Source organism: Ochotona princeps, chromosome 7 (genome assembly GCF_030435755.1).
Source record: "Ochotona princeps isolate mOchPri1 chromosome 7, mOchPri1.hap1, whole genome shotgun sequence".
Classification (NCBI taxonomy): domain Eukaryota; kingdom Metazoa; phylum Chordata; class Mammalia; order Lagomorpha; family Ochotonidae; genus Ochotona; species Ochotona princeps.
Window position 1 is genome coordinate 67,215,965 of NC_080838.1, and position 27,069 is coordinate 67,243,033.

The 27,069-nt window shown below is 47.5% G+C and overlaps 2 protein-coding genes across 3 annotated transcripts in view; one reads left to right on the forward strand and one right to left on the reverse strand.

The window, feature by feature from the left end:
* PPEF2 (protein phosphatase with EF-hand domain 2) overlaps nt 1–16,475 on the forward strand; it is a 29,136-nt gene extending 12,661 nt beyond the window's left edge. The window contains exons 10-16 of the mRNA XM_058666722.1: nt 378–743; nt 3,917–4,102; nt 5,055–5,197; nt 7,601–7,707; nt 9,782–9,945; nt 10,738–10,825; nt 16,067–16,475. Of these exons, the coding sequence (XP_058522705.1) occupies nt 378–743; nt 3,917–4,102; nt 5,055–5,197; nt 7,601–7,707; nt 9,782–9,945; nt 10,738–10,825; nt 16,067–16,314 (1,302 nt within the window). The 3' untranslated portion in view covers nt 16,315–16,475. The remainder of the gene's footprint in view (nt 1–377; nt 744–3,916; nt 4,103–5,054; nt 5,198–7,600; nt 7,708–9,781; nt 9,946–10,737; nt 10,826–16,066) is intronic.
* A 9,167-nt stretch (nt 16,476–25,642) lies between these two features.
* Nucleotides 25,643–27,069, reverse strand: part of USO1 (USO1 vesicle transport factor) — a 79,210-nt gene continuing 77,783 nt past the window's right edge. For both annotated transcript variants that reach the window (XM_058667205.1, XM_058667204.1), the window contains one exon: nt 25,643–26,619. In XM_058667205.1, the coding sequence (XP_058523188.1) occupies nt 26,536–26,619 (84 nt within the window). In that variant the 3' untranslated portion in view covers nt 25,643–26,535. The remainder of the gene's footprint in view (nt 26,620–27,069) is intronic.

Consider the following 27,069-nt stretch of genomic DNA (forward strand, 5'->3'; position numbering starts at 1 on the left):
CTGTACCTATGGAATGCTTGAAATCTGTTCTCTTTATAAAAATTAACAACCACCACCACCACAAAATTCAGTAGGTTCTTACCTTAGTGGGTCCCCGTTCACCTGTGGTAAGGGATCAGGTTGTGCCAATTTCCAATCTGCAACAAATTGATCAAAAAGTTAAAACAGACCTGAATTATTAGAAAAAGGAAACACACTCTAAATACCTCCCAGCACAGGGATCCTGTGGTTGAAGTAATGTGGAACTACCATATCACTAGACCCTATGAAGACCCTGTGAAGACCCTATGAGCCCCTGGGGACCCTGGGGTTTAGGACCCGCAGAAAGGACCTCCCGTTCTGTGCTGCGGCGTGTCTCTTTTTCTGGTCCTGTTTAGATTGTCTCCACCATGAGGTACACAGCGAGGAAGGAGACTGAGAAGCCAGCGGTGCAGGTCAAGAAAGAAGGCGAGCAGAGGCCCACCCCGTGGTTCCTCCCCCAGAGCCGCTCACTCCCCTCCTCGCCTTCCCGCGTGGGCTCGGCCCCCACGACTCCCAAGTCCAGCCGGTCCTGCAGCGTCCCCTGCAACAGCCCCCTTGCCCAGAAGGAGCAGTCGCGGCAGATGCGTCACTCTGTGGACCTGGAACTGGCGCAGTGTCTGCAGCAAGCCATTGGGGACACTGAGGCACCCATGTCCCCCGTCGTCGGGACGAGCCCTGAGGCTGGAGAGCTGCTTGTGGCCACCCGGGAGGAGTGGAGTCAGGTGAGTGCGACCATGGCTGCTTCCTGCACTCGCTGCTGTCCGGGAAGGCTGAGGGTGTTTAGTTTATTTGAAAGGCAGAGTGAGATGAGAAATTGGATAGAAAGATAACCAGAGATAGGGGCTGGCAGTGGCTCAACTGGCTAATCCTCTGCGTACAAGCACCAATATCCCATATGGGCATGAGGTTGTGTCCCAGCTGCTCCACTTCCCATTCAGCTCCCTGCTTGTGGCCTGGGAAAGCAGTCGAGGACAACCCAAAGCCTTGAGACCCTGAACCCGCGTGTGGGAGACCCAGAAGAAGCTCCTGGCTCCTGGCTTCAGATCACATCAGCTCCAGCTATTGCAGCCATTTGGGGAGTGAACTGGTGATGAAAGATCTCTCTCTCTCTGTGTCTCCTCTCTGTAAATCTGCCTTTCATATGTATGCACACATGCACATACACACACATATATAGTTTTATATATTATACATATTATTATATATTGTAATTGTATTTTATTATGCAAGATATTAACTTACATACATATATTTAGAAAGACAGCTAGAGACAGATGATAGGTAATCTTCCATCTACATATTCACTCCCTAAATGGCCACAGCTGGTCCAGGCCCAAGCCAGAAACCCAGAACTGTCCAGGTCCAGGTCATCCTCCACTGCCTTTCCCGGAACATCAGTATGAAGCCGGATCATAAGTGGAAGAGTTGGAACTTGGACCGGTGCTCCAATATGGAATGCTGGCTGGCATCTAGGTGGCAGCTTAGCGTGCTGTGCCACAACACCAGCAGTCTCCTGCCACCTGCCCCCAGTCTTAACCACAAGGCCAAATGCCTGTCCTCCAGGGTACTTTTAGGGCCCTCCTTTCTTTCTGAGGACCCTGAGGAGGACAATAGCATTGGCCAAGTGGCTCATAGACTTCAGTGTTTTATGAAGGACAGGAGATGAGGCGGGGGCCCTACATCCTGAGGCTGCTGGGTCCCGGGACTCAGCACCAATAGGGTAAGAGGAGCAGCCACGATTTGTTAGCTGCTGGTCCCTGCTGGGTCTTGTGTCAGCAGGATGGCTAGGGTGGCAAGGTGAGAAGGGCTAGCCTGAGATCTCCATCCTCTGTTACCAGGCTACTGAGAGAACCGTGTCACACAGCCACCCCGGCAGCCTCAGGGCATGCATAGCCTGGCACTTTGCCAGCCCAGACGCAATGGCAGAATGGGTAAGGAATCAGAGTGACAGGGAGGACACACCGATAGTGTGGGCAGCACATGCCACGAGGGCAGAACAGTGGCAGCAACAGCCCTGAGCAGACTGCCGCAGTCATCCGGAGGTAGACCATGCTGCTGACCTCGGGCCATGCAGTGAACAGAACTGCTGAAGTTTCCTGGCGCACGACTGTTCTGACCTACAGAAATGGCATTTCCTAAAGGTCACTCGTTCAGAACAGATTTGGAAGAACTTAGTAGCTAAAAGTGGCAGGAATTGCTGACTGATGGAGAGCAGTCAGAGGAGGAGAGGCGGAGCCATGGCCGGTGTGTTGAAGTTAGGTTCTCTCAGCATTATTGATGCAGGCGTAGACCTGATGGTTTTAACTTCAAGGTATTCCTTTTGCTAAACATGACTCAATAACACTGTGTTGATACTTGCAAACCAAATGCAACCTTTTTTCCTTAAAAGTACATTTAGAAAAGGATTAGATGTCAGCAACTAAAATTTATGCAATTATTTCATCTAATGGTAATCAGCATTTCCCCAAATATCCACAAGAGGGTGAAATCTGAATTGCTAGAAAAATTGTTCAACTGTTTTGCAAATTCAGTTTTTCTAAAAAGATTTATTTATTTTACTTGAAAATCAGAACTACAGAGAGATTGGGAGAGAGAAAATTCTTTTTAAAATTCTTAAGTTCCTGGGGTTGTTATTGTGGCATGGCTAGTAAACCGGTGATGCCAGCTTACCATATGGACATGTGTGTCCTTACTGCTGCACGTCTCACCCAGCTCCCTGCTGGAGACCTGGGAAAGAGAGGATGGGCGTGAACTAAGGGAAACAAGATCGACCATTCTCAGTCTCTGCTCCTCTGTGTCACTCTGCCTTTTCAATCAATACATAAATAAATCTTTAAAATAATAACATGAGGCCTGGTGTGGTGGCCTAGCAGCTAAAGTCCTTGCCTTGCATGTGCCAGGATCCCATACGGGTGCCGGTTCTAATCCCGGCAGCTCCACTTCCCATCCAGCTCCCTGCTTGTGGCCTGGGAAAGTAGTTGAGGATGGCTCAAAGCCTTGGGACCCTGCACCCGCGTTGGAGACCTGGAGCCTGGCTCCTGGCTCTAGATTGGCACAGCACTGGCTGTTGTGGTCACTTGGGGAGTGAATGATCGGACGGAAGATCTTCCTCTCTGTCTCTCCTCCTCTCTATATATCTGACTTTGTAATAAAAATAAATAAAGCTTAAAAAAATAATAACATGGAAGTGCTATTAAACAACGTGTCACTGGAGCTTTCCCAGAACCACATGTAGGATGCTGTCAGCGCTGCCTTTTTGGGGTCAACATCCAGGAGCTTGGCTTCTGGCACTGAGGGAACACACCTGGCCATTAGCACAGCTTCAGTCAGAACAACTGAGGAGCTTTATACACCGAGCTTTCACATACATTCATATGGCTGTATACTTACCAGCAAACGTGCACACATGCTCATTTTGTGGATAATCAATATTCTGAACTTCAGGGTTCCAAAATACTTGATGTCAAATATAGATTGTAGGTCCAGCACAATGGCTAATGTTCCCCCTTCAAGCACCGGGACCCCATATGGGCACTGGTTCATGTCCCGGCTGCTCCACTTCCCATCCAGCTCCCTGCCTGTGGCCTGGGAAAGCAGGGACCCTGAACCCACATGGAAAACCTGGAAGACACTTCTGCCTCATGGCTTTGGAGAGGGTCAGCTCTGGCCGTTGCAGCCACTTGGGGAGTGAACTAGCAGAAGAAAGATCTTTTTCTCTGTCTCTCCTTCTCTTTGTAAAATCTAACTTTGCAATAAAAATAAATAAATCTTTAGAAAATATTGGTTGCATGGCATGTATCCATGTACTTACATAGATTTGCCACGTCTTATTCCTCATTCTTTCCTTATTCCCTCGGAGGACTCAGGATGCAAATGTGTCTCTTGGTCTTCCCAGGTCGTAGACATCCTGTGGAGTGACCCGATGGCTCAGGAGGGCTGCAAGGCCAACACAGTTCGTGGAGGAGGTTGTTACTTCGGGCCTGATGTGACAGAAGCATTGCTCCAGAAACACAGCCTGCAATTGCTGATCCGCTCCCACGAGTGCAAGCCCGAGGGCTACGAGTTCTGCCATAACCGCAAGGTGGGCGGAGCCACCACAGCAGCACACCTGCTGTCACCTCCCTGGCCTGGAGGAGCCAAGCTTGCTCAGAACAAACACAGCCTGTGCAGCCGCTCAGCCTTGACTTTCATAGTGTCTGTAAAGCTCACGATTGGGTCAAGGCCACAGCTGATCAGTTCTGTGGATAGCAATACAGAATTAGCATCTTCCTAGCCACATCTCTGTTCTGTAAAGAATAGGGCTTACCTATCTCCAGCAACCTCAGTGAGTCATTAGGTTTTCTGTTTTTTTTTTTTTTTTTTTAAGATTTATTTGTTTTTATTTGAAAGGCAGATTTACAGAGAGAAGGAAACACCGAGAGATCTTCCTTACGCAGGTTCACTCCTCAAATGTCCACAATGACCAAAGCTGAGCTGATCTGAAGCCAGGAGCGTCTTCTGGGTCTCCCATGTGGGTGCAGGGTCCCAAGGCTTTGGGCCGTTCTCCACTGCTTTCCCAGGCCACAAGCAGGGAGCACCTCCACCTGAGGTGCCAGCATCCCATGTAGAAACTGGTTTGGGTCCCAATTCCTCCACTTCCAATCCAGTTCCCTCCTAATATACCTGGGAGGGCAGCGGAGGGCAGTCCAAGTGGTGGGGACTCGATACCTACGTGGGAAACCTAGAAGAAGCTACTGGCTCCTGGCTTAGGAATGGCCCAGCTCCAGCCATTGTGGCCATCTGGGGAGTGAACCAGCAGCTAGAAGATCTCCATCTTCATTGTTCTGCCTTTCAAATAAAAAAAAATTAATTTTTAAAATAAAGGTAAATTGCTGACCTTGTATAAAAAGAGAAAAAAAAAACCGATCCCAAGTGAGTGTGGGCGGGCAGCCACTTGTGGGCCTGGACGGGGCCATGAGGGGATCTGTGGGCTGGCCCTCAGGTGGGGGGTGTCTGTAGGGAATCTGAACACTCTCTCTTCCGTTTCGGTTTAGGTGTTGACCATCTTTTCTGCCTCCAACTACTACGAAGTTGGCAGTAACAGAGGGGCCTACGTGAAGCTGGGGCCAGCCCTGACCCCGCATATTGTGCAGTACCAAGCTAACAAGGCGACCCACACGCTCACCATGAGGCAAAGGCAAGACTTTCCAATGTTTTTCAGGGAAAAAAGGAAGGCAGTGCTTGTGGGGCCTGGGTCCAATGTTATTCCATTGACCCTCACTCTCCAAAGGCAGCGTTTAGCCAGGTCTAGAACATTCCAGGTGGATTCCAGCCAGGGTCCCACCTGCCCGGCAGCACCGTCTCAGCATCTCACCTCCCTGACATCCACAGGAGCACGTAGGCCAGTTTCCTGCAGAGCTGATTCTCACTGGGTGCATCTTGGGGAAAGCCCATGGACCAGGCCACGAAGTCTCTTCCAGGTTTCCCCTCTATTTTCTTGTTAAGGGCTCATGTTCCATCATGAGTGCCAGCCAGAGCATCTCTCGCTGCTGTCTGATAGACAAGCCTCAGCACGCATTTGCTGACCCCGCCCTTTCTCTTTGGGAAGGAAGCAAGTCTGTCCGGAAGACAGAGTTCTCACCTTCGCAGGCAGCACCCTGTGTATGAGTATGAGGAAGATTTCAGTACAGTGGTTCACAATGGACTAAGCAAAGATGGCATTGTTCACGTCAGCTTTATAGACGCCCTCACTCGGAGCACTGCTCAAGCAGCAGGCCTGTGGTGTGTAGGTTCTGATAAGACTACCTCGCGCTAAGCGTTCTCACAAGCCCATGTGTCGGATGACAATGTGCTGCTCCCTCGTGCTGAGCAGACTTCAGACGGCATAAGATGCTGACAGGTGCAGCATTCATGCCACTGAACAGGCTGCTCTAATTATCCAGCTGAACTGAATTATAAATGAAAACACGCCAAGCTGGCGTACGTGAAACAGATAGGGAACACATTTTCATGTGCGGCATTAACCTAACGTGAACCCTGCGAATGGTGCATTATTTAAAATCACTCTTGAGCTGTGAAGTGCAGACCAGCTCCATCTGCAGGAAATCGTAGGTTAAAAAAAAAAATGTCACCAGTAGTGCAGCAAAATCACCTATGGAGCCCTAGAAAAACCCGCAGTGCCCCCACACCCTGCTGAATCAGACTCCCCAGGAGCGGAACCTGGCGCCTGCCGCCCTATGCTTCTGTGGGATTTAGTTGTTCTCTCTACAGAAGGAGTCCCCAAAGGGTGGATTTTACTAAGCTAATCCAAGAGCACCTGGCTCTGAAACAATCGATGATTACATTAATCTAGTCCAACATCCAGTTTACCCAGAAGTGACTTCACAGAAGGACCTCAACCACCTGGAGCCCACTGGCGAAGTTAGAAACAAGTGGGTATTGTCTGTGAGCACCTTTGTCTCTGTCTCAGGTCCATAAACTCAACATCGTGTGCCCTTCTTAGAGGCACCTTCATTCAGGACCTGCGGACGTGTTGAAATCTGCTTCCCAGGATGGGAGCTTGGCCAGCCGCATTCCTGGCCCCATCCCCTCATTAGCCATGTCACCTTGAGCTCATTGCAGACGGGCTCATCCATCACCAAGCCGTGGAGGCCATAGCCCTCCTCCTTGCCCAACTACCAGTGACCACAGTTTACCAGCAACCAGAGCCAATACACTCTGTTTTTAGTATCCTGTATTTCTTTCACCCTCTGATAAGACAATCCATTCTCTCCAGCACATAAGCCTATGTGCTTGTGGGATTTGGGATAAGTTTTAGGTAGTTCATATTTAAAAAAAAAAAAAGCCAGGAGAATTAAGGATTGTTCAATACCTTTAGTACCTCAAAATTCAATACAGTTTTTAATCAAAATGGTTGGTTTTAAAAGAAAACAAAACAAACATTTGTAAAGGTAGGTTATCTGGTCGTTATTTATAAAATGGCTGCTTCCCTCATGTATTCCTCTTGGACCTCTTCAGATTCTTGGTCATTCAGCTCTTCATGTTCGTGGAGCTGCCTATCTTAGGTCAAGTGCTGTGCCCAGAATTTCTCATTCCAATCAGAATGAGCAGAATATATAGGTGTTATTTTGTCCTTTGCAAGCCTTACCTTTGGTTTAATGTCACAATCAATTTCAAGGGCAGCCTAATGGTTAAGATAACAAATGTCATTTGTTGAGTGCTTTCCATGTGCCAGGCTTCGTTCCAAGGCTGTGTTTGAGACTCTCTCATTTAACCTGCAGAGTACTCCTCGGACATAGGCAGCCCTGTAAACAGATCCAGAAACTGAGGCACAGAACCAACAAGCGCTTTCTCACAAAGGTGCTTGCTTCGGAAGTTCTCTGGTGCACACCCTGCACCAGGAAGGAGAGTACCATCCCCTGGACAGATCATTTCAGTGCAGTGGGAAAAGTCAACGTACAGAGAGTGCAGGTGGAGCGCTTCCCACGGGCCGGATGGTCCTGTCAGACTATGTTATGAACGAGGGAGGAGAAAGATGCTAAACCCCACGGGGTATCTTCTATCCTGACCTCAAAATGCTCTTTTTCCTCTCTCACCCCAGGATAAGCAGAGTGGAGGAGTCAGCTCTGAAGGCTCTCCGGGAAAAGTTATTTGCTCACTCCTCGGCGCTCCTGAGTGAATTTAAGAAGCGTGATGCAGACAGGAGCGGTGAGACTCGCCACGTGCCAGATGCATGGAGGAAGGAAGCCAGTCAGGAAGCTCCGTCTCACCACAGTTAGCAAGCACCTTCTGCTGAAGAAATAAATGACCAAAAGTCCTCTTAGAACACGTTTTCCATTAAAAGTGTATCACTTATTACAGGGACAGAGGAAGGGACCAACTCCCCCAGTGACTGGTTCACTCCTCTTATGCCTGCAGTGGTCAGAGATGCTAAAGTCACCAGTCATTAACTCTATCCAGGTGCGCACATGGGTGGCAGGGTCCAGCCTCTTGAGCCATCACCACGGCCACCCAGAGTCCGTGTCAGCAGGAAGCTGGAATCACGTGCTGGAACGGCGTATCAGGCCCAAGCACTCTGATGTGGGATGCAGGGGTCTCAGCTGGACTTTTGCCCACCAGGACAATCACCTGCCCCTCTTCCTTTTGTGTTATTTAATTTATTGTCCCATTGCTTTTTTTTCTAAACTTTCAAATGTTAAGATTTTAGCATAGTATGAACTTGGCCAAATATAAATGGCGACAGTAAAAACAAATGCAGTTGGGCTTGGCACAATAGCCTAGTGGCTAAAGTCCTTGCCTTGCACACCCAGGATCCCATATGGGCACCCGTTCATATTCCAGTTGGTCCACTTCCCTTCCAGCTCCCTGCTTGTGGTCTGGGAAGGCAGTGGAAGATGGCCTTGGGACCCCACACCGACATGAGAGACCCGGAAGAAGCTCCTGGCTCCTGGCTTTAGAACGGCTCAGCTCCAGCTGTTATGGCTACTTGGAGAGTGAACCAGTGCATGAAAGATCTTTCTCTCTGTCTCTCCTTCACTCTGTAAATCTGATTTTTCAATACAAATAAATAAATCTGAAAAACAAAAAACCAAATGCAATCGAAGCTAGAATGATAGGGTCAGAACTAAGCAAAACGACTAATGGAAGCCACAAGAATTTGTGGTAAAACAAACACACGATCAATGCCCTGACTTACCATCAAATATTTGTCACTTATTTATCATTCAGGCTAAAAATAGAATCTGATTAATTCAATGAAAGTCTGATGAACATCGACTAAATATAGTACTATCTTTTTAAATCAGGAGAGGTGATGGGGCTGACACCATGGCGTAGAAAGCTAAGCCTAAGTCTGAGGAGCCAGCATCCCATACGCCATGGGTTCAAGTCCTGGCTGCTCCACTGACCCAGCTCCCTGCTTATGGCCTGGGAAAGCAGCAGAAGATGGCTCAAGTCCTTGGATCTCTGCATATACATGAGAGACCTGAAAGAAGCCCCTGGTTCCTGGTTTATAAACATAAAGCAAATCTGTTAAAAAAATAATACGATTGGTGAATGCTAGCACCATGCTTAAAGCACCCCTGGGGGTGCCTACACAACCTCTGTTGGAGCACCTGTGTTGGCTCCCAGTCCCGGCTTCCTGCTGATGCACACCCTGGGAGGCAGGGCAATGGCTCCAGCAGCAGGATCCCTGCCTCCAGGTGGGAGACCTGGATCGGAGCTTCCAACTCAGGTTTTAACTTTCTAGGTCTGTCATGTGGGTTCAGAGACCCAAGGATTTCGGTCACCTCAGACTGCTTTCCCTGGCTGTTAGCAGGGATTTGGATCAGAAGGGGAGCAGCCAGGACTCAAACCAGTGCCCACATGGGATGTCAAGGCTGCAGAGAGAGGTTTGGCTTGCTATGCAATGGTGCCTGCCCCAGATTCGATGTTTTTCAAAGCAACTTCTGCTGTGCATGTGTAATGTTTAATGATGCTATTTATAAGAGTGACTTACAGCAGTGTGAGTCACCTTACTAACTTAAACTTGGGGATGCCTTATGGAGTGAAAACACAGAGATAACGGTTTTTCAGCAACATTTGGCACACGCCTGGGCTTGCTGTCTGGCAGAAGTATAACCTACGCCAGGCAGCCAGTGATTCATCTTGCAAGCCTAATCTGCAGCCTCCTCTGCCACAACCAGCAGAAACACACAGTGCGTAGTGTGTGTATTGCCACAGACAGGGAGGAGAAAGGCCCAAGTGCACAGCCCCCGGGCTGACGCCTTGCCTTCTGCTGCAGGCTGGATCTCCCTGGGCGACTGGGCCGAGGCCGTGGAGTCCGTGCTGCACCTCGGACTGCCCTGGCGGATGCTGAGGCCCCAGCTGGTGAGCGGCTTGGCAGATAACGCACTGGAGTACGAGTCCTGGTTGGAGAACTTGGCTAAGGAACAAGTGAGCCACGAGGTAAAGGCATGGGGGCAGTAGGGAGGCAGGAGCGCGCTCTGAGCATGCTAGGTGGTCACACTTCCTGTTAGGGGACTTACAGGTGCTGCCCCAAGATATAGACATTGTCAGACCAGGATGCTGCCATGGGTCCTCGCCCTTTTAAGTTAGGACTCAAACTCAGGTCCCTCTGCCATTAAGGCTCTATTTTCTTTCCTCTTCTACCTGGAACATTTATTTGACACCTGCTTATTCAATAGGTCACATACCTGAGACCTTTAGTACTTACAAGGAAGACAGAAACACTTCAACTGTTTTTAGCACAGTCATTCCTCCCGGAGAATCCCCCCAATGAACCCCAAAAATCTGTGCTCAAGCCACTTTCGTAAAATGGTGTAGTGCTTTGTGTATAACCTACATATATCCTTGAAGTCAACTCTGCACTCCTTAGGGTACCTAATATAATGCAAATGCTGCGTAGAAAGTTGTTACACTGGATTGTTCAGGGAATAATAGCAAGGAGAAGAAGCCCTGCACTATTCAGTACAAACATAATGCTTTCCTCCAGATATTCTCAGTCCAGTTGGTTGACTGAATGCACCAACATGGAGTCCCATCAGATTTGCGCATGTGTGCGTGGGACACGGGAGGGGGCTTTGCAGCATTTTCCTGGTAGGCTGCAGAGAGGAGTGGGTAGAAGGAGCGTGAGGCATCTCTGGGTTTTGTTAAAAAGGGTGTGTAATCACCAGGGTTGGTCGTGTGTCAGGATAGACCTGAACAAAAGCCAGAGAGAACGTGAATATTTTCTTGCAGAACATCCAGTCCAGTCTGCTGGAAACGCTCTATCGCAACCGGTCCAACCTCGAGACCATTTTCAGGATCATAGACAGCGACCATTCCGGTAGGCACTCAGTGTTCCGGCCCTGCCACCCCGAACCCTTAAAGCTCCTTCCAGATCCCGGGTCTTCTCCACTCAAGCATTCTGGGGACATAGTGCTAGGTGTCCGTACTCAGACAAAACAAGGCAGAATGGGAGAAAAGTCCTGGCAGAATGCGGCAGAGCGGAAAACGAGGGCGAACTGGCTGGAAGCCTCCCAAAGGAAGAACTCATCATTGCCCCCTAGCGTTCCATCCACGATAGCCACACAAAAGTTTTTGTGTTCGCATTTGTTAGCAGCATGTTATAAAAGAACGCAGCCTCCTGAACATTATCACCGTGTCCCCCTAATCGTCCAAAGCCTTTTTCAATGTTATTACTCAACTTTTGTTAGAAATATGCAAACATACTCACATCCTGAATAATTCTTTCATGTAAAGTGCACAGGTTTTGTTCTATTCCCTGGGAGTGTAACTGTCACCTATGTAAGTTCGCAGCATTTCGTCACTAGGAAAGGAAACTCCGGCCCCACAAGCAATCATGAGCCATCCCTTATCCCTGAGGGCTCAGGTACCTTTAAGTTTCTTTCCTCCTCTATAGATGTGCCTACTCAGGACATGTCAGAAATGCATGATCTCATAAGGCCTTTGGAGTCAAGACTCTTTGATTTAGCAAAATGTTTCCAAGTTCGTCCTGTTGGATGTATGTGTATGCAGAAGTGTTCTTTCTCCTCGCTGGATGCACCATCTGTCTTTATGCAGTGACCTTGCTGGCCTCTTCTTACTGCTTTTAACTTAAACTCTAGGTAATGCCAGAGTGTAATGCCATGTAGGTAATGCCATGTAGGTAAAGCCATGGCTACCTTGCCTGCTTAAGGGTTCCATTTACACGGGCTATTTTGTTCCATCCTTTCATTTTCAGTCTATGTGTGTCCTTAGAAGTGACATTGGTTTCATATAAGTGGCATACAGTTAGGTCCTGTTGTACAATCTATTTAGTCACTCTGTCTTTTAATTGAAGAATTTAATCCATCAACTTTTCTTTTTATTAGAAAGGGAGAGGGAGAAAGAGTAAGAGCTAGAGTGAGAAAGAGAGAGATGCAGAAAGAAAACATCTTCCATTCCCTGGTTCACTCTCCGAATAATCACAATGGCTGGGCAAGGCCAAAGCCAGCAGCCTGGAACTCCATCCACAGCTTCCATGTGGGTGGGCAGTAGGGCCCCAGGCCCTTGGGCCGTCTTCCACTTCTTGGGAGTTAGATTGGAGGTGGAGCAGCCCAGACTCAAACCAGCGCTCATTGCAAATGCCAGCTTTGCAGGCAGTAACATACCCCAAGTCCTTTAACATTTAAGGTAATTAATGAAAGGTAAGATGTTGCCACTCCCTTCTTTATACTTTTTTTTTTGAAGAATGATTTCATGTGGTTTAATATTCTTATGGTACCCCCAACATATTTCTGTTATCAGTTCAGGGGGAGCAGAGCAGTTCCATGTGTGCTGCCAGCCTCTTAACCTGAAAGATTTCCTAGGTGTTTTTTTTTTTTTTTTTTTTTTTTTTTTTTCCCCTAGAACTTTTTTTTTTTTTAAAGATTTTATTATTATTGGAAAGCCGGATATACAGAGAGGAGGAGAGACAGAGAGGAAGATCTTCCATCCAATGTTTCACTCCCCAAGTGAGCCGCAACGGGCCGATGCGCGCTGATCCGAAGCCGGGAACCAGGAACCTCTTCCGGGTCCCCCACGTGGGTGCAGTGCCCCAATGCATTGGGCCGTCCTAAACTGCCTTCCCAGGCCACGAGCAGGGAGCTGGATGGGAAGTGGAGCTGCCGGGATTAGAACCGGCACCCATATGGGATGCCGGGGCATTCAAGGTGGGAACTTTAGCCACTAGGCCACGCCGCCAGGGCCCTATACTTTTGATTAATATTTTTATTATAGTTCTTTCTGTCTCTCTTTCATAATCTTCATTTGTAGGTGAATGGTTTTCTCTAGTGGTATATTTTCATTCTGTTGTTATTCTTGCAAGTCTGTAATAGGTTCTTTCTGTCTATCATGAGGCTTCAAAGAACTTCTTTTGGCAATTAAAAGTTAACTTAAAATGCTTACTGCTTGATGTTGACTATAAATATAGGGAAATAGACAACCAACCAAAGAGGCAACAATTCTATTGAGCTCTGTATTTGTGCTCCATTTTCCCCACATTGTTGAATTTTTTGATGTTACCTTGGACTTTTAAAATATTGCCCCATATGCTTGCATTTTACAGAAGAGATTACAAAGGCATTTTTCGTCTTCACCATAACGATACAAATGATCTACACATCACAAATTTGTGTTGTTACTCTTACCCAAGAGTTTTTTACTTTCTGATATTTGATTACACGTTAGCACCTCTGCTTTTTGGTTCAGAGAACTCCCTTGAACACGGCTGGCTATAGTGTTACATTCTCTCAGCTTTTGCCTGGGAACACCTGCATGTCTCCTGGTGTCTGACTGCTGGCTTAGCCACAAGCAGGACTCCTGGCTGCCAGTTTTCCCCCTCAGGCCTGGGAAAGGCTCCACCCTCCCACCTTGCCATTAGACTTTCTGCTGGCAAGTCTCCAGCCAGGCAGGTCAGGACCTTGTCCTGTGCCACTGGCTTCTTTGGTAACTTGAAGAACTTGTCTTTATCTTCAGCCTTGGAAAGTTGAACCGTGTCGTGGGGTAGACCTTGTGGTATTGAATCTTAACTGAAGAAATTTGACCTTCCTGGGTAGTTTGATATTTCTCTGGGTTTGAGAAACTTTCTGTCATTGTCCCTTTGAATATACCTGCTACACCTTTGATATTCTCGAGTCCATCTTGAATCCTAATAACTCAAATATTTACTCTTTTCAGGCTATCCAATATTTCCCCCTACCTTTTGTTCATGACTTTTTCTTCTCCTCCAACTGTTTCAAATGACCTGTTTTTTGAGTTCACTGATTTTTTTGCTTTTGTTTGATCTATTCTGTGCTGTTGATGTCGCCTGTGACGCTGTTCATGTCACTTGCTGTACTCTTCAGTTGAAGGTTTCTGTTGTGTTTCATTCATTCTACACCTCACTCCGATCTTGACTACTGAATCGTGTCTCACGTGAATCACTCTTTGGCATTTTGTTGAGTCACCTTAACACGGTTGTTTTGCTGAGTATTTGGAAATTACATTTCCCAGGTGGCTGATTTCTGGCACCTTCTTTTGTTCTTTAGGTGAGGCCATGCGTGTTTCTGACGCCTGTGACGCTTGTTAGAGCAATCTGGCTTCCTTTGTGTCTTAGAAATTCTGACATGTTTTTTTTTTTCTCCATCTCCGGATCCTTCTGCTATTTCAGCACTAGATGGCACCCGAGGTCAAGGTTTGCCACTGGCCTGCTGGGTTTTTTGTTTGGGTATGGATTGTTTTATTTTGTCGTTTTGTTTTTAACTGCCTCAGTCCTACAATACTCCCAAACTCAAATTTGTCCCAAACCCACAGTTGATGCGTTGTTCAGCACGAGCTGTGGAACTGCTCATAAAGGGTGGTTGGTCCCAACAAGCTTCTCCTTGGGGCTGTGTTGGGCTTACACTTGTCTTGTGTCTGTAAAAACTACAATGCTGCGTCCCATCTGGAGCCCTCAGCCCAACAAGACCAATACGGGTGGGCTAGGGCCAAAGCTCAGCCTGTATTCCCTCTTGGGGCCGTTCAGTAGGGTTTCCCTTTCTGCTGCGGATTGGAGAGGGGTGGCAGAGTTGGCCTGACTATGGAAGCTCCAAGTACTCACTCCGCAGGCATGGGCCTGAGGTCCAGGGCAGGTGCTCGCAGTCCCATGGACTTTGTTTCGCAGTGGAGCCTAGCTGTGGAATGCAGTCCTCCTCTCCCCCTCCCCAGCAGGAAGCCTGTCACCACTGCACACTCCTTGGAGCTGGGGCAGGGGTGTCTCTCTCCTTGCTTTACTCATATGGCCTCAGATTTCCTGCACGGCTAGTGAGCTTGAGCATCTTTGTATGTGTTTAGTGGCCATTTATTTACCTTTGGAGAAATATCTGTTCAAAACAATTAGGCATTTATAAATTGGCACTATTGTCTTTTGGCTTGTATGGGAAATATATATATATATACACATATATATGCATATCTATATGTGTGTGTATATATGCATTCTGAATACTGTCATGTTAGCAATATTTGGCTTACAAACACTTTCTCTGACTTGGGAGATTGCCTTTTTACTTTGTTGGTAGCACCCGTTGATGCGTGAAGATTTTGAATTTTTAAAAATTCAATTTATCTATTTTTGTTGTTGTTTGTGCTTCTTGTGTTATAGTTAGGATACTTCTGCATAATTCAAGGGCACAGAGATTATGGCTATGTTTTCCTCCAGAGTTTCGTAACCTTAACTCTTACATGTGGGTTTTTAATCCATATCGAGTTAATTGTTGTATGCAGTGTGAGGTAGGGGTCTAACATCATTCTTTTGTGTGCAGGTATCTAGTTGTTCCTCCATAATTGTTGAAAAGAAACTGTTCCCATCGAATGATGTTGGAACCTGTGTAAAAAAAATCCAATGGCTGTGGATGCATTTCATAAGGAGAACAATGGGGTGTTTTAATGCATTATTTTTCAGCATGGCACTATTGGAAGTTGAGATGGGTGATTCTTTATTTTGGGCACTGTCTTGGCACTGTTGGATAAAATGTGGAGCTCTGGCCTTTATCTACTAAATACCAGTAGCATCCCACCTTCACCTCAATTGAGCTCATGCAAAGTGTCTGCAGAGATTGGCCTGGCGTTGCGGCACTGGCATCCTGGTACTGAAAATGCTGATTAAAATGCCACTGTTCTGCTCCAGTCCAGCTTCCTGTTGGTGTTCCTGGGAGGATGCCTGGGGAGACGAGCATGGAGTTCCTGGCTCCCACAGCAGCCTGGCCCAGCCCTGGCTGCTGCTGTCATATGGCGAGTGAACCAGCAGGTAGAAGATCTGTCTCTGTTTCTCCCTGTTTCAGATCTATTATTATTATTGTTGTTATTATTTTTAATGTGACTACAGGCATTGCTCAGTATCTTCTGAAGGAAGAACAAAATGGTTCCCAGGAGAGCATCCCTGGGAACCTAGTGACTTCGTGTGGCTCCCCTGGTTGCTTAACCAGAGCTGAAGCCTTGGGAGCCTCCTTTCTGCTTAAGAGAGCACAGGTGTCCTTGTGATAATGTCATAGGAAATGAGCGTTGCAGTCTGCATTCTCTCATGGAGCGACTTCTTGCCTCTGGCCAGGGTTCATCTCACTGGATGAGTTCAGGCAGACTTGGAAGCTCTTCAGCTCCCACATGAATATCAGCAGCACGGACGACTGCATCTGTGACCTTGTCCGAAGCATTGACTTCAACAGGGATGGCCGCATCGACATCAACGAGTTCCTGGAGGCTTTCCGCCTGGTGGAGCGGTCCTGCTCCGGGGACCGGGCCCTGGCTGGCTCTGCCTGCACCGACGCGGCCGGCGGCGGCACACCGGGTGCATCCTGAGGACCACCTGGTGCTCTGGCCCAACCTGCCTCGTGGGTGGTACGGAGATCCTTGCTGGCCGGTCCAGTGTTCTCGAAGGTGTTGAGAATCGGCTAGCCTGTGTGCTTGGGAGTCGCTGATGCGGAGGGGCGGGGCTGCCCAGCTCCATCTCAGAGTCTTTACCAAGCAACCCAAGTTCAGATGTTTTTAAACTTTCAAATGAACTTCGGTTCAGAACCACTGACAATTCAACCTCTTCATTGTTTTGGTTTTATACCTTTTATTTACTGTGTAAAATATGTCATATTGGTAAAATTGTGAAAAATATGCAGATTGTATTTTGATTTTCTTTCTTGTAACTGCTTTTTTCAAAATAAACAATCTATTTATGACAATTTTCCCTATTTGCTACATAATCTGTGGTTATTACCTTAATCGCGGCATAAATTTTTTCAATTGGGTACACTATAATTTAATTCAGCCATTGTCCAAATAATCAAACATATTTAGGTTCTTTTTTTCCCTTACCATAAAAACATTGTGACAAATTACTTTGTGCATTGTAGTTTGTTAGACCAACATTCTTTAAATTATGCATTTTCTGAGGATAAAAGTCCAGGAAGGAGGGCTGAAGTCCGCACCTTGCATGTGCCGGGATCCCATATGGGCACCAGTTCGTATCCCGACTGCTCCACTTTCCTTCCAGCTCGTTGCTGATGGCTTGGGAAAGCAGAAGAATGTGGTCCAAATCCTTGGGACCCTATACCCGCACAGGAGAACCGGAAGAGACTCCTGGCTCCTGACTTCAGATTGGCTCAGCTCTGGCCATTGCTCCTGCTTGGGGAGTAGATCATTGGACGTAAGATCCTTCTCTCTGTAAATCCGATTTTTCAATAAAAATAATAAATCTCTAAGGAAAAATTTAAATAAAATTTAAAAAGTACAGAAAAGGGATTATTGCAGCTAAGTTTGTTGTATTAGTTGGCTTCTCTGGAGAAATGTCATCAGCACCCAATGTCACACATCCACCAAGACACACACACCAAGGAACTGCTTCACCTGTTAATGGAGGTCAGAAAGGCTCGAGGTCCAGGTGAGCAACGCTGGAAGGGCCAGTCCAGGCAGGAAGGCCGACACCCCCCTCACAAAGGGGCCGGGCCGACCTGCTCAGTCTGTCATTGTGTTCAGGACTGCAGCAGATGGGGTGAAGCCAAGGCAACCAGAGGAGGGCCGTCTGCTTACTGCATCAGGTGGTAACCTCCCTGGCTAGAAATGACATGCAGCCAAGTATCTGGGCCCCCGGGTTTGGTCTGGCTGACACAGGAAATCATTCACCGTACCTGCACGCTTTCTGGCTTGATGCAGGTTGCCATGTTAATTTTCAGGTCCGAGGAGATCGCTTCCACCACCAACCTCTTCATAAGCACACAGGTGTTTCCAAGTGGGATCACTGGCAATTTCCTCTAAAAGTAGATGTTAGTGCTCCCCTGGTGTTTGAATATGAATTTTTTAAAATAAAGATTTATTTTTTTAATTGAAGAGGCAGATATACAGAGGAGGAGAGAGAGGAAGAGTGGCTGCAGTGGCCAGAACTGAGCTGATCCGAAGCAAGGAGCCAGGAGCCTCCTCCGGGTCTCCCATGTGGGCAAAGGGTCCCAAGGCTTTGGGCCATCCTCGACTGCTTTCCCAGGCCACAAGCAGGGAGCTGGTTGGAAGCGGGGCTGCTGGGATTAGAACCGGTGCCATATGGGAACCTAGTGTGTGCAAGGCAAGGACTTCAGCCACTAGCCTACCGTGCCAGTAAAATATATTTAATTGTAATTTCTACAATTCAGTTTTTAGTCATGTTTGTGCTTAGCACTATTAATAAATTTTTGAAAAGTGAGTAACTATCTCTAACATACCAGGAGGTAGAAAGATTAAATCAACGACAGAAGCAGGCCCGGCGCAGTGGCCTAGAGGCTAAAGTTCTTGCCTTGCACATGCTAGGATCCCATATGGGTGCCATTTCATAACCCAAGTGCCCCGCTTCCCATCCAGCTCCCTGCTTGTGGCCTGGGAAAGCAGTCGAGGACGGCCCAAAGCCTTGGGACCCTGCACCCACGTGCAGGAGACCCGGAAGAAGCTCCTGGCTTCAGATTGGTTCAGCTCTGGCCTTTGCAGCTGCTAAGGGAGTAAATCAGCAAATGGAAGATCTTCCTCTCCTTCTCTCTGTAAATCCAGGATTTAAAAAAAAAAATTAATTTTAAAAAATCTTAAAAAAAAACCAGGCTGGGAACCTGCTGAGCTGCAATGGGCACACTGTTGCCTCCAGACTCAGTATGAACACATTAAGGACTGTGCACACAATGAAGGCAGAAGGTGACATCTTGAGGTGCACAACTGTGAAGTCCTCGTAGAACCTCCCTTTTCATATTCCAGGAAGAGACACCTGTGCATAATAACAAACCCAGAAAAAGGAAGGGAGAGGGACCCCTCAAGCACACTGGGCTGTTGTCACGCCACGCACCGGTCTGGGTGAAGAAGCAGGAGGAAAGGGAGTTACACAGCCAGCGGGGCTGACCCGAGCTGTGGGGGCCAGCTCCTCTGCATCTTAGCCAGAGGGTGCTTGTGGCAGGAGATGGTGTTTACAAGTGAGTTTATCCAACTGCTTCACAGACATGCTGCCTCTCAAGGGCAGAAACATTTTCAAATTACAGGGAAAGGACCTCAGAGGCAAGTGACGGCCCCTTTTTCTTACTCCGCAGTCTTCTGCTCCGAAAGTGATGGAGAAAGAACAAGTGAGTGATTTTCAAGGTTGCTCAAAGGTACAATTGGATGGCTTGTGGAGAGCTCACGGCCAAGGTCAACGCTGCCATCCACTGTAGCTCTCACTCCTGGGAGAGGACCCCTGCCCCACCAAGCCAGATGTGGCTTCAACAGTCCCAGCCAAGCTGCGCCAGTGCGCCCAGCCATCGTGCAGGGAAAACCTACGGGGCAAGTCTGGCCAAGGAAAGGCATTGAAAAGTCCAAGAATGAACAACAAAAAATGACCAAAGTGCCATGGAGTTGCAGGCACGGCAGCAACGCTCTCATCTACTCCTGCAGAAAGCGATGGGCTGCTCGAACTCCAACGATGGCTGCAGGGACTGCTGAAGTAAAAGTCATCGCTGCTCTAATTGCAAAGAATTCCATCCAACACTTGAGAGTTTGGAAGAGATCCTAATTGCTATTTCAGCTCCGTTAAAGGCAACTGGATGTGTGGGCCATTCGCAGTAGGCTCAGCATCTGTGCTTGTGCCCAACTGGAAACATTTGTATTCCATGCCTTCTTAAAAAATTGCCATCCTTTAGCTGTAGTCAATATATAGTTGGTGAGAATTTGATATAGTAGGGACACAGCAAATAGGTAAGTCTGTCCCACCTGTGCTTCCCGACTGATGGGAATGGAATTAGCATGCAGCTCTCTCTAACCCTGCAGACTTCAAGGTCAATGCGGCATTTCTACATCCTTCTCACAATGTCCATGACTTTTTGATCCTGTAGACCTATGATGTTCCCTCAGCTTGATAGTATTTTAATGTGATCAATTTGGGTAATTTTTCTTTTTAAGATTTATTTATTTTTATTACAAAGTCAGACATGCAGAGAGGAGAGACAGAGAGGAAGATCTTCCGTCCGATGATTCACTCCCCAAGTGAGCCGCAACGGCCGGTGCTGCACCGATCCGAAGCCAGGAACCTAGAACCTCTTCCGGGTCTCCCATGGGGTGCAGGGTCCCAAAGCTTTGGGCTGTCCTCAACTGCTTTCCCAGGCCACAAGCAAGGAGCTGGATGGGAAGTGGAGCTGCTGGGATTAGAACCGGCCTCATATGGGATCCCAGCGCGTTCAAGGTGAGGACTTCAGCCGCTAGGCCACGCCGCCGGGCCCCAACTTGGATAATTTCAACAACATAAGGCAGAAAGGAGCGGACAGAGGGACCAAAGTCCTTTTTCTCAGATGCAAAGAAGGATAAAAGATCAGATTTTTAGGGCATCCCATTTACCCACCACATGGCCAGAGTGAAGTGCAATTGGTCAACAAGGCAAGTACACGGTCTCTTTGGCTTTGATGGTACCTAGGTTTCCAGTAGATGGGACTGTGTGCCAATTCTGACCGTGAGACAGGAATTCCGTGGTGGACCTGCACACTGATCCTGCTTCAGGCACAGCTCTGTGCTACATCTGGAGCAGTCACACACTTGGGCTATGAACCACACACGGCCTCTCAGCCCCACGGCCGGCCCCGGGTGTGCAGACACCGAGAGCTGCGCCTGCGTTCATTTCATTGGCAGCTGACTGAGTTGTCTGGCTGGCATCACCCTCAGCTCTCCCGGTCCTCCGGTCACCAGCGGCTTCCCTGCAAACACAGCCAGTCTGCTGCATCGTTTGACTCAGGAGCTGCCAGGCAGATGGAGCTTTGGGAAGGCAGCCTGCGAGTCACCCATCCAGGCAGCTCTAACCCAGGCCTGACTGCACCCCTCCACAAGGGGGAGTCAATGTGGGGACCTGTGAAAGCATTCGAAACAATGGATTTCAAATAGAAAAGGGCTTTCTGAACACAGTCCATGGCCTGATTTCTAATAAGAGACAATATAACTAGATTTCACAGGGTTGTCATTAATTCTTGAGGAAAAATTTGTATATATATATATATATATATATATATATATATATATATGATACAATTAAAGCAAGAACATACAAGTTCTTACTTTAATAAGTCACACAATTGAAAAACTGGAGGGGCCAGCATAGTAATGTAGTAGGTTAAGCTTCTGCCTGCAGCATTAGCATTCCCTATGGATGAGCGTCCTGGCTGCTCCACTTCCAATTCAGATCCTTGCTAATGGCCTGGGAAAGCAATCAAGGATGACCCAAAGCCTTGGGACCCTGCATGGGTGTGAAACACCTGGAAGAAGCCCCTGGTTCCTGGCTTCAAACTGGCTCAGCTCTGGCCAGTGTGGCCACTTGGGGAGTGAACCAGCAGATGGAAGATCTTTCTGTCTCCCCTCTCTGTAACTCTGCCTTTCCAATAAAAATATGGCAAAAGATTTATATGATCTGAAGTGTGTGTGTATATATATATATACCCAAAGCCCTGCTGCACTGTTTTTAGGGTGTCTAACAACAGGGCAGCAAACTTTGGTGCCAGCACAGATGGCCCTGGCCTGATTGGAGTGTTACCTTAGGGCTGGCCATGGTATATGAACTCTTCTGCTAAATTCTCACGTCATCTTCAAACAGGTAATCCAATTCCATGATTCACTGAGGGTGGTGCATGCCCGAGAGACTTTTCTCCACTCCTGTCCTCTGGACATGTCATGTTCTCTCCTAACCACATCAGTTCCCAACACTGCTTCCCAACAGGGCGACTGACATAGGTTTTGACACTTACTGGCCCTGTCTCCTGTTACCTGCAATTTGCTGTTTTGCACACAAGTGGCAAGCCTATTGCCTAACAACAGTTAGCTTATGAACTAGATCTACTCACAGTTGTTTCAGGTGCACACAGGAAAAAAACCTATGTCCAGAAAATAGGTCAATTTGGCAGGAAGGGAAACCACATTTAAGGTAGGTAATACGTTGGGCCCAGTGCAATAGCTTAATTGGCTAATCCTCCCTTTGGAAGCACCTGGATCCCATGTGGGTGCCAGATTATGTACCAGCTGCTCCAATCCCTACCCTGCTTGTGTCCTGGGACAGCAATAGAGGATGGCCCACAGCCTTGGCATCCGGCACCCACGTTTTGGCCATTTGGGCAGTGAGCCAGTGGATGGAAGATCTTTCTGTCTCTCCTCCTCCTCTCTGAAATTCTGGCTTTCCAATAAAATGAGTCTTAAAAAAAAAAAGATAGGTAATATGTCATATCTGAATTTTTTTTTTTCATTCTGGGAAGGTAATAGAAAGCCCTGAAGGTTTTCAATCAAGACACAGAATAACTTTGGAATAACTTTAGAAGTGTTAACAGGGCAGTCATTAATCACCATGAAAAGAGGAAACTTGATAAAACAGCATGCAATACACGCACAGCTTCTACATAACAATTGTTTAATTATCTGTGATTTTGTTAGCAAAGATGTCTCAAAAAGCAGGCTTAATTAGGTTTACTAGCAAGGAAATAGCCTGCATCAACAAAATGTTTCATTAAAGTAGTTAAGAACTGCCTCATTTTCCAAAACCACAGTAGGAAATTCAGCTTCAATGACACTGCTTTTTCAACTTCTCCTTTAATTCCAATGATCAAATTTATTGTGGGTTATTTGTTCATTTAATATCACAGAAGAGCTCTTAGCAACCCCTGAGGACTCAGTGGCTGCAAGGCTCAGTCCACACTCGCAAAAGGAACTTACTTCCTTATACAGATTTAAGTTCCACAGTTCTCCTTTTTAGCCCTGCCTGTGCTCACTGAACATAGTTTAAGAAGGTACCCACTTGAATCTCAAACAGCCAGCCAAAAAACCACAGCCACTTGCTCGTCCTCCTCTTCTGTAGTTCAGCAAACTCTACCACAGTCCCCAGGGCTCGTCTTGCTTCTGCAGTCACACCCCATTGAAGTCCTCTGCACCTGTAAATCAGGCTGCGAATCCTACCCCTTCAATGTAGTAGTATGGATCTCTGCTTCCGCTCACACAGCACTGGCATGCCACTGGTTCCTAAGCTGTTAGCCTCCTCCCTGCAGATAATTCTTAACGTAGCAGAGAGGTCATCCATAAAACAGATATCAGGTCTAATCACTTCTCTCGCTTCCCACCAAATGCAAGATAAAATGCAACTCCTTTTCAGAAGCACTTGGCATTGTGTTATATTTGTTTTTGTTTACTATGGAATGAATTCTACCAGGCAAGCAACTTTTTTTCACTGCTATATCCAATGCCTATAGCTAAATGAATGAAGAATTCTTACTGCGTCCATGAAGCCTACTAGGTCCAACACACATTATGAGGCTCTTACACAACTGTGATGCAACTATGAAACATAAGGGTTTGGTTTCCTATTAGCAAGGTTTCACACTAGTTACAACACATTGCACTTCTTATTTTTCTCCTTACTCATTTGAAAGGCAGTTACAGGGCCAGCAGTTCGGGGGGGTCAACAGGAATCTTTGAACTTCTTGTTCACTTCCCACAAGGGCTGGGCCAGGTGGAAGTCAGAATCTGGAGCTCCGTCTTGGTGGCTGAGGTTCAAGCACTTGGGCCATTCTCCACTGCTTTTCCAGGTCTGTTAGCAGGGACCTGGAACACAAGTGGAACAGCTGGCCCTGCTAAAGTGTCTGGAAAGGGTGCAGAGCACGGCTTAGATTCCTGAGCTCCTACCACCCATGTTGGAGACAGAGTTCCTGGTTCTGGGCTGGGGCCTGGCCCACAGTGAGCCATGGCAGCCATTTGGGGAATGGAAGATCTCTCTGTCTCTCCTATTTTACCTCTCAAGTAAATAAAACAAAACATAAAAATTAAAAGTGGGCGCATCCAGGACTGGGACTGGCACTCATATGAAATGCCAGTATTTTTTTAAAAAAAGATTTTATTATTATTGGAAAGCCGGATATACAGAGAGGAGGAGAGACAGAGAGGAAGATCTTCCATCCGATGATTCACTTCCCAAGTGAGCCACAACGGGCCGGTGTGCGCCAATCCGATGCCAGGACCAGGAACCTCTTCCGGGTCTCCCACGCGGGGGCAGGGTCCCAAAGCTTTGGGCCGTCCTCAACTGCTTTCCCAGGCCACAAGCAGGGAGCTGGATGGGAAGTGGAGCTGCCGGGATTAGAACCGGCGCCCATATGGGATCCCAGGGCATTCAAGGCGAGGACTTAAGCCACTAGGCCACACTGCTGGGCCCATGAAATGCCAGTATTGCCAGCAATGGCTTTACCCATTGTATCACAATGCCAGGCCTGAACTTACCCAATGAATATGTTACTTTACCTGTTACAACAAGTTTGGCTGATTTTCTACCATTTAGAGACATTGGAGGTATAAGCTACACGTTTCAAATTTCAAATTGTAAACAAATCAAGCTTCATATCCATGGCTATACTGACGGAGCCCTCGGTGCAGAGATCAATTTTAATGAGGGAGGGCTGACAAAAGAGTGGAGGTAAGAACACGTACAGAAATGATTCATCAGAAAGCAAAATGCATGCCACCTGTTTTTTCGGCCGTTCAGATGATGGTAACCCATAAACAACAAGTCTGTTAGAATCCTGGAGGCTGGCAAGTCCAGGGCCAAGGTGCTGGCACATAGCAGAAGGTGCTGCCTTGCTGGCTAGGCCAGTCAGTCCCTCAGACTGGAGGCTGAGGGCTCTTACAGCTGGAAGCTCCGAACTTTTAGTACCCTCTAGGCCTCCATACTTGAATGTGGAGGACACAGTAGTCAGGAACGGCGGGGGTCTCAGTCATAGTTCTATGATACATTTGAAAGGCAACAGGGTTGGTGCACAAAGGGTCCCATCTACCTGGCTAAGGCCACTGCAAAGCATGCACCCACATGCCCATTTGCACTAGAAGCTTTACTGTGGTGAGTACGGAGAGTGGCGGGAAGGCACGGTGTGGCAGCCACAGCCAGACTGGAGATGGAGTTCAGTGGGAAGGCTCCAGATGCAAGCTGGCCACGGGCAGACTGGAAATGGAGGCCAGTGGGAGGGCACCGGAGGCGAATGAGGCCACAGGCAGTGCTGCGGTGGAGGCCAGTGGGGAGGCCCCAGAGGTGAGCGAGGCCACAGGCAGTGCTGGGGTGGAGGCCAGTGGGGAGGCCCCAGAGGCAAGCTGGGCCATGGGCAGTACTTGGGTGGGAAGACGTCCCTCTGGATCCAGGCCCGCGTGTGTGACTGAGTGGCTCACCAACACAGACTTGGCAGTTGCTGATGCTCTTTGGCATTTCACGTTAGGAAATTCTCATTCCTGAGCCATTTTACCTCACACCGTTAGCCTGAAATGTAGCCATAAGCCTACTGTTCCTTACGTAGTGTCAGCTTCAGGAGACTTCACGAAACCCGAGCCTGCATACTGCCTGTCCTGTAAGTGACTGGTAGTGGCAGGGGACACAGTGCAGTCCTCACAGATGCTCTGGAACACAAAGGCAGGCGACGTTTGTGCCTCACATGGACTGGTTAAACTACTACCGAACCTGGAAGAAAGATTTTGTACATCAACCTCCACAGCCTAGGCCATCTTGGCTTGAAGTAAAGCCTGCTCTAGAAAGCCACTGCTGGGAATTCCAATTCTGAATTGAGGAAGTACTCAGAATGCCCCTCACTACTCCTACTTGCCTCACTTTCCATCAGCAATAAAAACACTTCTCTCAAAAGCTAAAAAAGGGAACCATGATCAGGGATTGAGTGAACACATTATCTATTTTTATTATGAAAACATTAAATTTTGACACACTGCTTCATTTGCTTTTTAAAAATCTATTATTTGACTTAAACCTATTCTGCAAAAAATGACAATAAATTATATAAATCATAGCTTGGGTCTTCTTAAAACTAGAAACCTAGTATGCTGGATGATAATCAAGTAACAATACTAATCTGAATCGTGTGAGCTGTTAACTTGCAATTTTGCTTTTGGCGCTTCTGCTTTAAATGGAAGGAAACCAAGCACATGAGCACACTGTTGCCAGTTCCTCAGGCCCCTCAGCACCCCTGAGCCGGTGTCCTCCGTGTCTTCTCTGGCTACAGGAGGCGGTCGGCCAGAGGCACCAGGCTGCCCGGCCTCACCTGCTCTCCTGGACACCGATGAGCTGCAGGACCCCCTGGCCCAGGCCAGCCTGTTTCTGTATGAAACACCTCCTCACAAGGAAACCACCATCAGCCAGGAACTCAAGGATTGCATTCAGAAATGATTCCCATTCAATACACATTAAATCAAAATGTATTAGTACATAAAGTCACAGATTCTGAAAAGTAAACCAACAAACTAAGGCAAACAGCACTGCCACCACATGCCTTAAAACAGTCTATTTTTGGTATCTGAAGTTCCTTGCAAATTACATTTTGGGGCAGTTCAGATGAATTTAAATAGAATGTGTTTCTGTATAAAGAGTTAGAGGGTTTTCAACATGGGTGGCAATCTTTAAAAAACCATCAATAGCCTTATTAGTGAGTGTTTTCCACTTGGTTTCTAAGCCTTTATTTGCTGTGGAGGCAAACCAAAGCCCTGTCCTGGGATTCCACCTTCAAAGTGACAACGTGATTACTACCATCCCTAGCGATGTTCGAGGCAGAACTAGTCCTGGTCCTTGCCACTGTCCTCAGTCTCATCCTCCTCGTCTTCCTGGTCTCCAGATTCAAGCTCATCCTCTTCTTCAACCTATAGGGAAAATAGACATTTAATGTTAAGAAGATGTGCTTATGTCACATTCAACAGGTGATAACACACACCCTGCTGATAAAATTCTGCATCCTAATAATTACGGACTATAAGCCATCTGATTCAATGTGCAAGGCTCTTCCCTGTTGCTTGTCACTGAATCACATCAGTTAACTCTGCTGGCAGATGGCTACCTCCTCCACATACAGGTCTGAACCAAACACGATGATGACACACTTGTGTGGTGACAGTCCTGTTAGCACAGGTACATTCACAGTCAATCCCTTCTCAGGTCTAACACCCACAAGTGACAACCTGCAAGTTATGGACACTGAACCTACTCCGCCTCTTGGGTCAATTCTCCAAATGCAGTGAAAGCAATGCACAGGACCCAACCAATACAGGCATCACTTTGCCTTGAGACACTAAAATTCTGTAAAACGCATCCCA